At 44.9% G+C, this 16,081-nt stretch overlaps 1 protein-coding gene and 1 long non-coding RNA gene across 2 annotated transcripts in view; one reads left to right on the top strand and one right to left on the bottom strand.

Annotated features, from left to right (window-relative positions):
* The first annotated feature begins 1,030 nt into the window (after positions 1-1,030).
* Positions 1,031-4,805, top strand: LOC128142298 (uncharacterized). The gene is made up of 3 exons (XR_008235338.1): positions 1,031-1,354; positions 3,803-3,952; positions 4,750-4,805. It is a non-coding gene; the product is annotated as an uncharacterized LOC128142298 (long non-coding RNA).
* A 2,807-nt stretch (positions 4,806-7,612) lies between these two features.
* Positions 7,613-16,081, bottom strand: part of CCN4 (cellular communication network factor 4) — a 36,183-nt gene continuing 27,714 nt past the window's right edge. Inside the window, exons 2-5 of the mRNA XM_052788265.1 lie at positions 14,532-14,811; positions 10,484-10,741; positions 8,490-8,683; positions 7,613-7,988 (exon numbers count right to left, since the gene is read on the bottom strand). Coding sequence (XP_052644225.1) covers positions 7,689-7,988; positions 8,490-8,683; positions 10,484-10,741; positions 14,532-14,811 — 1,032 coding nt within the window. The 3' untranslated portion in view covers positions 7,613-7,688. The remainder of the gene's footprint in view (positions 7,989-8,489; positions 8,684-10,483; positions 10,742-14,531; positions 14,812-16,081) is intronic.

Genomic DNA, 16,081 nt, shown 5'->3' with positions numbered 1-16,081 from the left:
TGGGGTTATAAAGGGTGGAAGAGGAGAGAAGGGACTCCTGGGGACCAAGAAGCTTCCTGCTTGCATTAATGTTATCTCAATACCAAATCTTTGCTGTAGTGGTGTTCTTTAAAACCACTAGTAGAAAGGATGTCATTGCTGAAATCTGAGTTCTTTCCACCTCTGCCTGGGCCTCAACATCTACTGTATAAAAATTGGCTAAACTTCAAGATGGCTTTCCCCCTCCCTGTCCTTGCAGAGGAGGAGTGGGAGAGGATGTGTCGATACCATGTCGTTGCTGCAGGACTTTTGTGCTGAAGGATGCTGCTTTCCTCTTTAAAAGTCTCTAGAGACTAAACAGCTGGAAACTTTAACCTAGATGTGTTTTGGGGGTTTATGATTAATGTCGTGTGTTGCAAGCAATGGACTGAGCTGGAGAGAAAACAGTTTATAGCAAAGCTGCTTATTTTTTGTCTCCAGTGCTAGAATCCTCTTCCTCTCTGTTTTTGCATCTTGGGCAGAGTATCTGTTCCAGTCCTCGATGTGCCGGTAACGTGGTCTGTTGTTTCAACCAACACAACGCATTGAGCAGTGTCTCGCAAGTGCTGCCTGCAACTTGGTCCTCCCCCTTCCCACATGCTGTCTGCTTTTTTTTATTTTTCACTATTTTGCACTATTTCACATCCACTGGAACTGAAAGTCTCTCCTGGTCTGTATATAGGAACAGCTGTTTTGATGTGTGGATTTAGTGTTTCCACTGAGCCAAATATAGGCTTTACGTTGATAGCTGATCACTGCTACGCTTAATGTTTAAATAACTGAGAGAAAGGATGTCAGGGTATTTTAAGAGATCAACCCTTCCCCCTCAGCCCTTTGTAACAGACAAACACAGCCTCTCACTGTTTCTATCTGTTGCTTCATTAAGGGCTCCATTCATTTTATAAACAACACAGCTGCTGACCAGTGTTGGGGAGGGGGGAAGGCTTCTGATTGCAACTGCCAAACGGTTCAATGCCTGTTCCCTGCAACTCAGCATGGGGATCGTTTGCTCACCCAGCACCTCCTGGGGACTGGAGGAGAATTGTTATTTGGATGTAATTAAAAAGGCAGCCCTCCACCCCAGACACCCTGCATATTTTTGGCACTGGTGGCTGTGGGATGTACATCAGACACTGGGTGCAGACATCACTGGGCATCTCTGGAAGATCCCAAGGGTTGGGAAAAAGGAAAAGGGGTAGCAGGCAGTTCTTCCTTCCCAAGCAGCACCACCACGGTGAGCTGTGACCCACAGCAGAGCTGGAAAAAATATCCTTGGGTGACCCGCCACTCTCTGCAATTGCTTATGGCTGAAGTGGATTATGGTATTCAGGTCAAGGTCAGTGCGCGAAGGGGGCTGGGGGAGGGAAGGGCTGTTTGCTTGGCGGTCACACTCAGGGAGGGCTAGGGCAGCTCCAGGCAAAGCCTGCATGAGCGACGGCACTCGGAGAAGAGCAAGAGCTCCCACCAGCCCGGACTTTAAGCCCCTGGCTCCGTGCGTGTGTGCATGTGTACGTGCACACGTGTGCACAGGTCCCCGCGAGGCTCAGGACCCTGCACGCAGCAAGATGGGCAGGGGCAATGGGGCTGCTGAGCTGTGGTTTCGCCCCATGTGGCAAGACCTGGCTTCGGCATGGCGCATGGCCAACCTGCTTGTAGAGCTTGGCGAGCCTGCCCCAAGCAAAGGTGCCACCCAGCCCCTCACTCACCGGTGAGATGCATGCAGTCAGCCCCCCTTGCCTTACCTCAGGCCTACACTTGAATCTCTCCAGCTGGGAAATTGTCATTTATTGACTGATTGCAATGTGTTTTCATTTGGTTTTAATGATAACCAGTGACCAAATTAAAAAAAAAAAAAATCTTAATTCTTTACCACCAGCTGCCAATGTTAAATTTGACCCTGGTGCGATTCCCTCCCTACCACTCATGCAGGCTTGCGGCAGGGGAGATCTTACAGAAGTAGAGCCTAGCACAGGCTCAGCACGTCATCTGGAAAGTGCAAAGTACTTAGGAGATGATGGGTTTCCCAGACTGGTCCAAATGCAGTGGCTGAGGAAGCAGCCAGGAAGCCCTTCATGGAAGACGGTGTGCTTGGCAGCTCCCACATGTGCAAGCAGAAGACACAGAGGCCAGATGGGACTTCTGGTACCTGTAGAGGCAGCAGGGAAATGTGCTGCCTTTGCTGAAAGCTGTCGCCAGAGGCACAGTTGGCTGGAAAGCGCTTAAAAATGCAGAGGACTTCCCTTCCCAGAAAAAAAAAAAAAAGCACACTGAAGGAGAAGGCTGGGGAAAGGGTGCTTTCTTGACTAATGTCCCGGTAGCTATAAGCAAGCCCAACACAGACCCTGGGTTCAGGACAGGAGGCCACTCAAAGTGTGTAAATTCTTACTGAGACAGGTAAGCTACTTCAGGCTGGAAGGCAAACTTGATTTGTGGGAAAACTCCACAACTATTTTTTTTCTAGAATTAAATGGTAGAATCCTTATTGGGGTTAGCTCTGAGGATATGTAAATGCAGGGATATAGAAAAATGATTCTTTAATTTAAATGCTTTTCCCCATATCTTTAATAACCTTGTTTGAACTATTTCTGTCTGTATGGCTGCTGCAAACAGGTTACTCCTGCAACCTCAAGAGAGCAGATAAAGAAGACATGCTTATGCAGGTTGAGTAACACACTCCACTTTGCTCAAAGACTCTAGACAAGCTATCCCAAGTCCAGTAAGAGTGACCAGAAAAAAAAAAAAACAAACACAAGTGTAGCACCAGAAACAGACCAGCAAACAAGGACATGTGAGTCAGGGAACACCCAGCTTCCCCAAGCTGACAAAACTGAAGGAAATGCTCTCAGAGCATCCCTTTTTACCACATTACTGGTTATTTATTTTTATGTGTCCTCCAGTTCAGGGCTTTGTCACAAATTGCAAACGCACACTTGGACATTGGCCAGGAGAGGAGATTGGAAAAGGAAAAGAAATGTCAGTGGCAAACATATTTCACCTTCTTTTGTTTGCCTAATCTTCTAAATGAGGTGTCAGTCATAGAGCCATTAATCATTTACCACTTATGAGGTTATTCAATATCTTTAAACTGCAGCAGCAGCATGCCACCTATAAAACCTCACCATGATGCTGTATGAACAAGTAATACATGTTACATAGCTGGAGTAACTCAATCTGACACTGCCAAACCAATCTGTTTTTCCCATTAATTTTTCATGTATTTCAGCATATGAAGCTTACAGAAATAACTCTGTAGAACTATTTAAATTGGAAAGTCACAGTTTGAAAAGGTATGTGTATGGATATGTGCCTGTAGTTAATGAGAGCACTCTGTCTCCATCAGTTTAATAAACTGCTTGTCTTAAAATTCCTTCAAAAAAATGGGAGGAAAAAATCACAGGGTTTAATTTACAAGATGACACAGTGTTTCTGAATATTGTGGTCTTCCTGGAGTATTACATATACACAGCACAATCCCAGTGAGCACATAAAAAATAAAGCAACTGCACTACACTCTGTTTCCAGTTGCACGCACACCGAAATGGTGTTTTAAATTCTAGTCAATGCTCCATGCAAAGGCATCATTATAAGTTACATGCTTGCTTCTTCAGTGAGTGGATAACCTGCTTTCTGGGGCTCCCAAACATGGCAGCTTGAGCCACCATCCTGAGTCTGGTAGAGCCCCTGCAGAAGGCTAATGGCTGTGGTCACTGGAGCTAGCTGGAGTCTTGCCATTCGTATCAGCATGAGCTGACCCTCAAAATCCCATCCTCCGTTCTTTTCCCAGCCTACAAGGCCAACAGGATGATTGTCATGAGCAGGACGTGTGTCAAACTGTCTTGGCTTACCCTGGATTGCAAAATTGTCACTTCCATCCTTTCTCAAGCCTTTCCCTGGACCGCTGCACCAGAGGGGTCTAACACCAGCTTGGATCCTGGTATGTCCTCAATGCTATTATTGTTGCTTTTTAGATGATGGTTCCACTTTCAGGTCCCAGCAGAGACCTGGTCCATTGTATAAGGCACTGTACAAACGTACAGTGAGCATCAGTTCCTGCAGGAGGAGTTTTTGCTCTCAACAGAAGCAATGAACAGTAAGGCCTTGTTGTTCTGGCTCTGAAGAATGGAGGAAAAGTGAAGCAAAGGGCTGGATCCATGAAAGCCTTTGAGGATCCAGATCCTCAATGTATTTAAACAGTAACCACAAAAGTATTTTTGCAAAGATACATGATTTGCGCAAGGGCACACAAAGCCAGGGAATTGAATCTAAGGCTAGTCTATTGCCTTAGTCCTAGGGCTAATCTTCTTGTAAACATCCGTTAAAACAAAGGATCTCTAACGCACCACAAACCCACAAACTGCAAGTTAAGTTCACTGGCTACAAGTGTTGCTCTTCCCATTTCAGTGTCACAGGACAGACAAGCAGTTGCACAAACAGTAGAGCTAATGAGGCGTGGTTTCCTATAGATTTGTGTCCAATGTCCCCACAAAACTCCTTTACAGCAGTGTAATAACCACTGTTCCCCATCCGTGATGCCTTTAGCTCTCCCTCTTCCATGGTTGCTTGTTTCCAGCCGGCGTATCTGTTCAAAATCCCTTAATGCTGCTGTTGTGGTTGGGCCACGCTGCAGACGTGCTGGACGTGTTGGCTGCCTGGCAGATGTGTATGGGCTTGGTAGGGGCAATGTGGTGGGCCTCTTCCCATCCTGCTATTTTATTTCATTTTTTATTTCAGGAATCGCAATGCTTCTGAGATCTTTACTCTTCTGCCTACTTTGTTTGACATTCCCCACAAAAGGACTTCCTGACAAACAAAAGGACAGTACGGTTGCATATGCCTTGTTCCCTTAGGAAACCAGGCTAGAAACAGAAACATCTTGGGTGCGTTGGGCAAGATCTGTGGTTTCCAGGCATTCACTTCACTAAAAACTGACACACACTGGAGCTGCTGGTTATGCGTTAGCTTACAATAGCTTCTTTTATCTCGCAATGAAAGCTGTGTGTTTCTGCCACTGCAGCGTTTGATAACAGTGGTTACAGCATTAGCTAATTGCAAAGCAAAGCAAGCCTATTAAATGCCACAGTTTTGGGTATGTCTTCTGATCCTGTTTTCTTATTTCCTTATGTGTACAAGTAAGACAGAGAAAGGCTGATTATACATATAAACACACATTATATATGCACTCCATTTTATGCACCATAGACTGTACCATAGGAATATGTATATGTAAATATACATACATATATATTCATGGACATGTTCATAGATGGTTTTATATATAATATTATATACATTATATAAATGCACGCATATAATGTTTTATATATGTATAGACATACATATATGCGTGTATATATTTGTATATATGCATGTACATATATGTATATATACACACACAAACATATATGGTATTTTAAGATGGGTAAGAACATGGGATTCTGTCACATTTAAGGGATCTGATTGAGAAAGAGGTCCTAGTATGGCTTCTCTACCAAGCACCTCAATACAAACCATTTTGCCTTTTGGAAAACATTGTCAACTTCTTGGCCAAGGCCTCTTTTTCATATGTTCCCACGGACCTTTTTTTACCAAGTGATGGAGTTTAAAATGTAAGATGCTCAGTCTTGCAAGTGCTGAGCTCTTATTTGGGTGGAGGTGAATAGGTCAGATGTGACCTCTCCTGTCACATCATCCAGGCCAAAGGCAGTCATGAGGCTAGATCTTGCAAAGTGCTGGTCTCCTCATGTTCTTTATCACCAGAGGAACAGACAGGAGAGGCGCTTTGCACCTGCACTGGAACATGCAGACAGGGACCACCCTTCTTTTCTGCCACTGGGAATTTCCTGGAAGCTTCAAAAAAGAAATAGTAAAAGCCTTGAGTTAAGGAATGACCTAGCTCTATGAAAAATTTATGGGCCAAATCCTTGTATCCAAACAAAGATGCTATTGAAGTTAACAGCTTTTGAAGATATACAGCATTTTTCCTAGATGTTTTTACATAGGGATTGCATTATTTTCAGCCTGCTCAAAAGAAGCTTTAATTTACCAAAGCCTGAAAGTTTTACGTCTCCCAGGAACTAATCTAGCTTCCTCTGGGTTTTCAAGATGAGGACAGACAACTTGCCAACTGAAACTAAAGCAAAATAAGTGACTGATTTAAAACAGTTGCATCATCCAAAGTTCAGCCCTGTACTGGTCCAAACTCCAAACCATGTCCCACTCAGCAGTTCTGCTGTGCCACCAGGATTTTGAAAGCAGAACTACAGTTCCTCATGCAGAAACACCCTTTTACTCTCCCAAGTGAAGCAACAGCAAACGTGCCATGGTGCATGGGTGCTGTTCTAACAATTTATTGGAGAAAAAACTGGCTCCATCATCCTTTAGTGAAGATAAATTTATTGCCTGGAAAGGTAATGACAGTTTTTTTCTTCTCTTAGCTGACATTTGCATGTGAGAACACTTCTGCAGAAAATGTTTACATTGATGTTTACTCTAAGCAGCAGCCCAGTTGCAACTAATGCACCAGAAGCTATGCCAAGGGTTGTGCTCTCCTTTTGCATCCACTCATCTACAGAGCTGATGGGAAGCCTAACACCCGTTTTCTCATTTAGCATGTGTCTCCTTTCCTCTAAAAAGGAGTAAAACGAAGGTATGCGTCACTGGCAAGGTGGCAGTGGGAAGCAGGACGTGTTTGCTGGCAACACCACAGGGAGGAGGAGGTGGTGGTCCCCAGGCACAGACCACACCATTTCTCTGTGAATAAAAGGGCACATGAGGTATTGTCCTTCATCTCTTATCTGACTCTCTACATTTCACCCTTCAGGTCTGCAGAGCTTGCCTAGGAGCAATACATAATCCACAGATAAGGGGATCTATCCTGAAAATATGAGCTCTGGGGTGACCATTTTGGATTCAGAGCATTCAGGCTGTTCAAGATCAGAGCAGGCAAAGAAACTGTGAAAATGTCCCTGGCACAAGATACTCCAAGAGATCAAGGTGAGTCCAAGGAGAGCAGGACACAGAAGTTCTTTGACCCAGCCTAGTGCAGTCAGAGATGGACTCATTGCACAGAGAGTTCGGGAGAAACCTTCTTCTCCCTAGGCTTTTCCCATGAATTTCACCATGGGGTAGGATCTGATGGAGAATGACAGAGGGGGAGTTCTGGGACCAATCTTAGTGTGACAGAGACTAGAGTCTAGTCCTGAGGGTCAGCAGCATCAAAGACTGAAGTCAAATGTTGAAAATAAAACATATATGCCAATGCTCATTTTCCAGCTTAGACCACATTAATTAAGAAATGACAGTAACAATGTCTGAATCTCATATCTAAGGTACTGACAGCCATACTTGTGCTGTCATACTAGTGTGCTGTTTTTTCCTTTGGGCAATTAAACTGCTGTCCTAATAAATGACAATGCCAGCAGGACTGTCATTGAAGTCCTGGAATCTGTGCATAGAGGAATTTCTGGCTGCCGTTAATGGATGGAGGTCTATTAGAGTTGAAAATCCTGCTTGTTCAAGGCCTCTCCAAAAAGAGTGTGACAAAACAAGGACATTTAACACCCTAACTCAGGAAAAAACAAATTGTACATTGGCAGTGGATGAAGATTCTCCTTTTATTTTAAAACCTCTGTAAAATCAGAGCAATGGGTCAATTCTAGCATTCAGCCAATTTAATTAGCGATTTCAGAGTAATCGTGGTAATGAGCCAAGTCGGCAAAGATGTCATTGGGGTTCTTGCAGTTCAGGTTGCAAAAGCAAGCATTGATCCACATGATTTTCCAGGAAAACTCAGTTCCATCTGGGCACTGAAACCTCACTTCAATAGTCTTGGACTTGTAGGGTGTGCAGCACCTGTTGTCTGTGCAGACGCCACAGTATTTGGGTCTATATGGACTTTTGCTCACACATCCTGAGATGGTGTAGTTCATTGGTTCGTTGGCCCTGTAGACAGCCAAGCACTTCTTCCCAGGCTAAATCAGAGAAGAACAGAAAAAGAGACAGGTTAATATTCATTGCTGACACAGGCAGGACATACAAACCACCTTCTCAATATTTTGAAGCCATTAGGAAGCATTTTACAGCCCTGATTTAGACCGTGTGACAGATTTACAAATTTAGACATATGAACCCAAGAGCTGCAAGTAGGATACTTGCAAAATACAGTTCACAGCCATGACCAGCAGTGCACCATCGCTTTTGCACTAGCTGAGTTACAGGACTGTCTGAACTAGCAGCGAGCACAGCAGACTTGGCTTGCCTGTCATTGCAAGGACCTTTTGGCTGGAACTAAAGCTCTCAGGGGAAAGTTTTCATACCGGCATGTGGAAGCACAGGGAGGACACGTTTTTACCTCTCTGCAGCACAGTAAGTCCATGCAGAAGTGCAGCCCTCAGAGGCCTGAATGCTGCCAAGCTAAGGCTGGCCCCGTGTCCAAGCAAAGCTCAAGAGGTGTGCGAAGAAACAGTCCCCACCTTAATGTGCTTGGTTATATCCACCTCGCAGGGCCGCATGTTGCACAGGCGGCTTTCCTTCAGGAGCCGGCACTGGTCGTTGTCGTTGGAAATCCTGGTGGAGATGCCCAGCCCGCAGGTCTTTGAGCAAGGACTCCAGGGTGAGGTGTGAACGACGCAGTTCTTCTGCCAGGGTTCATCCTCTCCTTCGTATGCTGCAGAGACCAGATTAACCCCACATTATTCAGCTGGGGCAGCTTTCCATATTAAACACCCCCTTCCGAGCTCATTACACATTCAGGCCACTAACCCAAATAATTAAATCACAGCGGAGTGGCTCAGCATTCCTGTGAACCTCCTCATCCCACCCCCTTTGCCGCTGACCTACTTGTGTCAGACCCTCCAGAGCTGCGAGCACTCGGGGCCAGGGCTCATTTCTTTATTTCCCTTTGCAGCCTCGCACAAGGGGGTCTTTGTTTGGGACCCCCAGGTGCTCCCACAATACAAACACTTAATTACAGAAGCCTGCGCCAGCCAGTGCAGAAAAGGGATGAGATCTGATCTCACCATGAAGGTTTATTTCTGAGCCCATTCAATTGATTCCCTGTAGCAGAAAGCGGTCGGCAGTCTTTGCTGAATGGCTGAGGGGCTTGGGAAGCAGCCACAGCCTTTCACTGGGAGGAAGAGCAGCCTGAATAGCTCTCAGGGAGCTCGGCAGCCACTTGAAGAAAGGGTGGGCTCTGTTTTGAAAGTAGCCGACAACCCCAGTTCAGGTTCCTTCACAGCCTCAGCCAAAGTCCCCACTGGTCTGCAACTCACAGTACAGCCCACAGGCAAAACTGATAGAAACTCTGCTGCATTGAGCTTGCTCACTATTGTATTTATTATTATACTAATTATTAAATTAAATTTAATAAATGCTAGTCTCACTTCTATAAGACTTCTACTTATAAGAGAAAGTCAGGCAAGGAAAGCTGTGTTATGCCCATTTTGGGACACAGGCCATGAAGACATAAGGCCAGTTTCAGTAGTAGATGTTTTGAATTTGGACCTACCTCACAGTTCAAAGCTATTGGGGACAGAAATGAGGGCTAAACTTTGGTGGGTTTAACCCACAAAATGGAGACTGAGGCTTTGTTTTGTGCAACAAAAATACAGACCAAGGATTGGGAAAAAAATCCCTTACCATCAAGGAGCCAAAATCCTGGTTTACAACAAGCATCCTATGTCTCCTTGAGCTCTGTTTTTGTGAGGTAGTCTAAAATATGGAGCTGATGTGGCTAACATCACTACATGGCATCACGGGCTGTTATGAGGATAAGTTTAAGACATATGGCAATGTGAGCCCACCTTAAGCATTTGGGACCATATTTGAGGCAAATGGGACCACCTCTGTGCAGTGGGCTGTATGATCCTCACTATGAATGTGAGCGTGAGGAAAGAAGATACCTTATGTGATACATAAAATAGGTAGTTCAATAATGTCATCAGTCCAGAATTGCTGAAAAACTATGCTAACACAAAGACAATTTAGCCCAACTGGCAGTGAAACTTCCACAACAATAACTGTTTTCAAGGTGTTATGTAAGCTTGGGACTACTAAGATACAGGGACTTTAAAATCATACTACTAAAGCAATATAACCCAGACAGAAAGCCTCAGTCCCAAATTAAACTGAGCCTATTCTGTTTTCCAGAGGGCCCAGACTGAAAAATAAAAGGTGAAGTAATAAGGACTTGTTACATCTTCAAAGTGCCAGCAGATGTGTGCTTCAGAGGGGGCTTTGTCACACGAGCATGTTTGATGAATCTCATATTGCTGCTAAGGAGTTCAAGCACACCACTGGAGTTTGCATGATCTGTCCTTCACTACGTGCTGTATAAGAGTCTCTGTGCTTCGTTCACACAAAGACCAGATGCCTGCCAGGTCTGGCAGTACAAGCTGATACTTTGGTTGTAGACTCTGACTTCAACTGCCTGATGACAAAGGAGAGGTCCACCTCGCTCCCACCATACCTGCAGAAGAGATGTGGCGTGGAGACGTCTTCCTGATTTTCTTGGAGTCATCACAAATCCACTGCTCACAGCACTTCCCTGCCATCTTAATCAGCTTCGGGTTTGGGCACCAGACAAGGGGAGGACGTGAGTTTGTGCACATGGGAATACAGCCCACAGCCCCGTTAATGCACGTGCAGTTGTATTTGCAGTTGGGCTGAAATGTGTCCCCATTGTTATACCTGACTCCATTGAGGACACATCCTACACCGACAATCTCTGAAAGGAAAGAAAAAGAGAGAAAGACACACAGAGCACCGTTAAAATAATGCTGGCAACAAACAGCACTGATGCATTTCTTTACCAAGCTGCTCCCTGGGCTAACGGAGCCAACGCGGAGACATGGCAGTGCTGCACGGCGATGTGTTCAGTGTGGTGCTGAGCCAAATGTGGTCACACCGTCTAGGAAATAATTGTTGTCATTCTGAATCACAGCGAAAAATGAATCTTTTAATGCTTCATGAAAAAAAGAACTTAGAAAATAAAACAAGTTTTATCCACACCACAAATGCTCACTTAAAAAATCATTTCATGGCATGCTGGTACAAGTTATTTGCAGTAGGAGCAATCAAAGTAATTAAAACAGATATTGAGTGAAATTTGAGGTTTTCAGGGACATGTGAGAGGACTACATGGAGCTGCAAATATGACACAGCTCTTCACAACACCTGTACCCGTCTGAAGCAGAAGGGGGTGGACAGCCAATGTAGCAAAGGAGCACCTAAAATGGCACTGGATTCCTATATTTAGGCAATTAGATCCCACCCAGTTTATCACAGAACAGTTTTCTTGGAAAATGAAGTAACACATTATAAAGCCATGGAAATCAGTATTTGATGTATATTTTTAAATAAAAACACAAACAAATCAAGCTTTGTGATTGCCCATGAACAGGAATCACATTGATTCAAAAAGCAGCAACATTTTTGTTTCAAAGTTATGGACAGTTATTTGGAACCAATTTGCAGAAATCTTCTAATAGAAAATTCAAACTTCAGTTTCTTGTTTGGTCACACGGAGGCAGTGCGCACACACCGATCAGGTTGCTTAAGTTTTAAGTCTGGTCAGAAATGGAGCTGCAATGTGGCTGCTTCAAGGACAACACAAATTGAAATGCTGGATTAAAATTCTGCAAAGGCTTCCTATTTTTAGAACGGGCTGAATGAAAACATCAAACGCAAATCCCTTCTTCTGCACCAAGATGAGGGTTGTTGGAATTTGAAGCACAGATCCAGATCTCCAGTTCATGCTCAGCTCCGATTCTGATCATGCTTCAGCCTTTGTATTGAAGAGACGTCACTCAGTGATGGAGCCAGAGCTGAGAATTCAGTTAAACTTCTGGGTGTGCACACGGATTATGACAGTTCAAGAAAATGCTGTATTTCCTGGTGTTTTGCTACCTGCGTATCCCCCCCTGAACTGTGTTAACTCAGCCTCCTGCAGGTCTCATATATCAAGAGGTTCATCATGAGAACATCCCCAAACACAGACAAAGAGGATCTTGAATGCCTTCATGCAGAACTTTGCTGAGTCTGCATCTAAATTAGGCGGTTTGGGAGCACATCCCTGTTCCTGGCCCCACGTTCACAATGCTGGCGTCCCCACCTGGGCACGTGCTCAGCACCCTGCTGCCTCTGCTTCAGTGCAGAGAAAAGCCAACAACAACAAAAGGACACCTGGAGTGACTCCCAGCAGGCTCCTGTCTGATGTCCAGGTGACCAGATCCTGGGACACACCTCAGCATGCCAGTCCAGATACAGCCTGAATTTCCCACAGTTTCAGTCCATTCCCTTTCCCAACACCAGTTCCTAGCTCTTTCACGATCTTTATTTTCCACTAATTTTATTGTTTCTGTAGTCCTGCATGCACTGGATTCTCTAGACCTAGCTTTTGGCATCCAGCTGCAAAGCAAATTCCTCACAGCCATTAGTCCCCAACACCCAGCACAGGAGTCCTGCTCTTGCCTTCACTCACCCTGCAGTCAGGGCAGCAGCTTGTGTACTCAGAGTGGAGTGATGCGGCCTATATATGACCCGGTGCATGAGAAAGAACATGTCAGCAGAACCCGTCATGTGCATCTACCTGGATGATGAAAGCAAGGGGAAGACCACAACTTTCTATGGTAGCCAGAGACAAGCCACTTCATCTCCTAACCATGCAAAGACCTACTGCTCATGCCCCTCAGCTGTGCACACCACAATGCCCCTCACCATATAACCATAAGTGTCATGTAATAGGGAATATATTGTCATGGCAGTAGGGATGTGAAAATGCAGATTGGGAATCGTTCCAGACCTCACTGGGGAAGCTGGGGATCAATCTTCCTACATCACTGTGCTGTGACCACAGGCATACTGAATGCCTGTGATGTACGGGAGGACTACAAAAACCAAAGAATATCGAACTAAGAAAGTAAGCATTTAAATAAATATACGAAGTAATGTGAAGATCTTTAAAGAGGCCTAGGAAGGCTGAGGTAGCTTTGACACAACATCCAGCCTGTTTTCCTCTCCAAATTCATGGCCAGCTGTAACGATCTCATTCTTGACAGATGTTTGTCTAACCTGTTCTTAAAGACCTCCCATGAATGCTCCACACACACTCCAGACAATACATTTGAATGATCTCATATCCTCTTTTCTTAACCTTGGATCTTTTCTAATCTTGAAAATCACTGTTTAAGCTTACAGCTCCTTTTGCTACAGTTATTTTGCCCATATCCTACAAAAATCTGGTTAGACTGCACTTCTTGCATGCTTGGTTTTTGTGGCTGATCTAATGCAAAGCCAAGTTTATTTCTTACTACACTTGCCGTCCTGCTGAGGAACAGCAACCCCTAGCATCATTTCTGTGAGGAACTGCCAGCTACCCTGAACCTCTTTACTCATCAGACTTGCCCCTTGTGAAACTTCTGCCGATTTTCTAAGTTTACTGAAGCCCACTGTTTGCAATCTTTTGTTCTTCCTGTAGATCAGTTATTCTATCTATTCATTTCACAATCAGCTCTCCTCCAGGTTTTCTTCCACCTTTACATTTTCTATTAGTACCTCATTCATGGTTATATTCCAGCCTAGAAGATCCTCCCTCTAAATGTCTTTTTCCTGCTTATGAATCTGAAGCCATAAACGATATGCTATAACATGCTAAACAGTCAGCATCCTTTCTGATCAGCTATCTGTGTGGTTGTACCCATGATCCTTTCCCTTTTAAACATTCCCAGAGTAACGATTTTCAATCATTTATGAGCAGATCAGATTCACCCTTGTTCTGATGTGGTGGTACATTTCTTTCCCCCTCTCTGGGCTGAGCTACGATCTCAGAACAAGTGAATATATCCTTGACACACAAAACACTACGTCATTTCTTTTTCCTCTCCTTCTTGAATAAAAACATTCCAGTCACATGAATTATCCCACCAAGAGTTTGTTATGACAGGCGGGAAGAAATCCTTCTGCTTCATGGCAGCCAACGTGACTGAAACCATTGTAAGATTAAGGCTCAGACCTCAATTTGTCACTGAGAAACATTGCTAGGAGATGACTCATCCCTGACCCTCTTGACTGGATACCACATGCTATCCTTCCTAGGGATCCGTTGTTGGGAATAAGCCAAAAACATCTCCTTAATGTCATGGTTTTCATGTAGACGCCCATATTGCCTGTCTCTAAAGCCAGCTGCATACCTACCCTTCCTTCATCCCCACCCCACTACAGCACCTCCTCCTGTTACGGGGAATACAGAATCACCTACTTGCAAATCTGAAGAACTTCAAATGCTTGTTGCTCCTTGCTCTTGGCTGCAGCCAACTCAAAGAGCAAGAATTCAGATGTCATTTCTCAGCCAGCCAACTGCCCTGAGAATGAAGACAGCTATAAGGAAATGAAAGATGATGAATGGAGGAGCTGATGAGCGTACAGCCTGGTATCTCATGAGATAAATCTCAACCATTGCTTAGACTGAGGGGAGCTGCCAATGTTATCTAAGACAAAAATATATGTACATCACTTACGTGCACATACTCCTATTTCGTACCTAGGTCTGTCTCCACTGTAGTCACAGTACAAGCCCCTGTGGAAATCACAGGTGTCGGCCTCAGTGCAACTTTCTCCACGCTGCTTGGCACATGTCTTGCAGCAGTCGCAGCCGTCTGTGACCAGGCTGACGCCTACCGAGCACCGAGGTGGGGATTTCGGACACTCGCATGGCCACTTACAGTACTGAGTCCGTGTGTAGGCTTCTGTCGCGGCAGGGACGGTGGGGGTCATGGTGGTGGAGGTCTGGGCAATGGCCTACAAACAAAGAAACACAGCTTGGAGAGCGTTCCAGAGAAAAGGGGGCCATGAACCCTGTGGTGATTAGTCCTCAATCAAAATCCCCTCAGGTCTAGACAGACTGCAAGGAAACCAAAGAATAAATGTCAAAAAGCCGTGGGAAGGGAGCGGTCACTGCTCTCTCGCAAACCCCTGCAGATACTAGCTGAGGGAAAATGCTCTACAGCTTGGACTAGCATCCAAACTCCATAGACCCAGCCTGCTGGTACTCAGCCTTTTCCAGACCTCTCCTCTCTAAACAGAGGTCTCTCTCCATGTAGGAACATGTCAAAACCCCTCTGATACATGAGAAGAAGGTGTGACGTGTCCAGTCTGTGTCACCCTGTGGTGCTTGGCTCTGGCAGAGGACTGTGTCACACCATAGCTGTTGTCCCTGTTGATTGAAAGATGGCTCTAGGGCCTCTTGGTTACTCGAAGGCTTACTCACGTAGCAGTCACTGCCCTTCAGGTCACCAAGCAAGAGAAAGGTCATCGTGTTGCAGTGTGAAAGCACGTGGCCCTGTTTGGCCTCATCTTCCTCAGGCTTATCCATATTTGTGTGGGTCTTGCAACTAAAACACAGGATCCCATAAATCCACGAGGGGACCAAGAGCAGGCCTGTAAGCCCACCACCCTCACAGACACTCAGTCATGAACCTCCATGTTGTGAGGGTGATCTGAAACCCACAGCCCTAGCACTCAATCATGGACCTCCTGAGGATGCCTTGGCCATTTTGTCTCTTCTTGCAATACCATTAATACCACAACAACTGCCACTTTACAATGTCCTAGCCCTTTGACTTGAATAGAGATATGGTTAGAGAAAGGAAAAGATAATCTCTGAAACCAAAATCTGGCTAACTGGTTATGAATGTTGTGATGCACAAGTTCACCCACCTCTGAAAAATGTTTTGCTTGTCTCCATCCCCATAACATAACACACAGCTCCCTGACAGAATCCCAGTCCTAAGCATTGAAGCTACACTATGGCTATAACATTTTAAAAGAATTAAAAATATAATAATTAAAAATAAATACATTTTAAAAAGAGTCATGTATTTCCTCTAAGCACTCTAACAACCACCCTTATCCTTCTCTCACAGTGTCCGGACTACCATATTCAGCAGAAATGCTCTCTGTGAATCCTAAAGTAGTCATGAGGCTCTTAGGTTTGTCTGTGATGGGATCTTCCAGGTCTCACACTGCAGTTCCCATGATGTTGCCTTGGCCCATACAGTCAAACAACTGG

The sequence above is a fragment of the Harpia harpyja genome, chromosome 5 (genome assembly GCF_026419915.1).
Source record: "Harpia harpyja isolate bHarHar1 chromosome 5, bHarHar1 primary haplotype, whole genome shotgun sequence".
Taxonomy (NCBI): domain Eukaryota; kingdom Metazoa; phylum Chordata; class Aves; order Accipitriformes; family Accipitridae; genus Harpia; species Harpia harpyja.
This window is presented reverse-complemented; position numbering and strand designations above follow the sequence as displayed.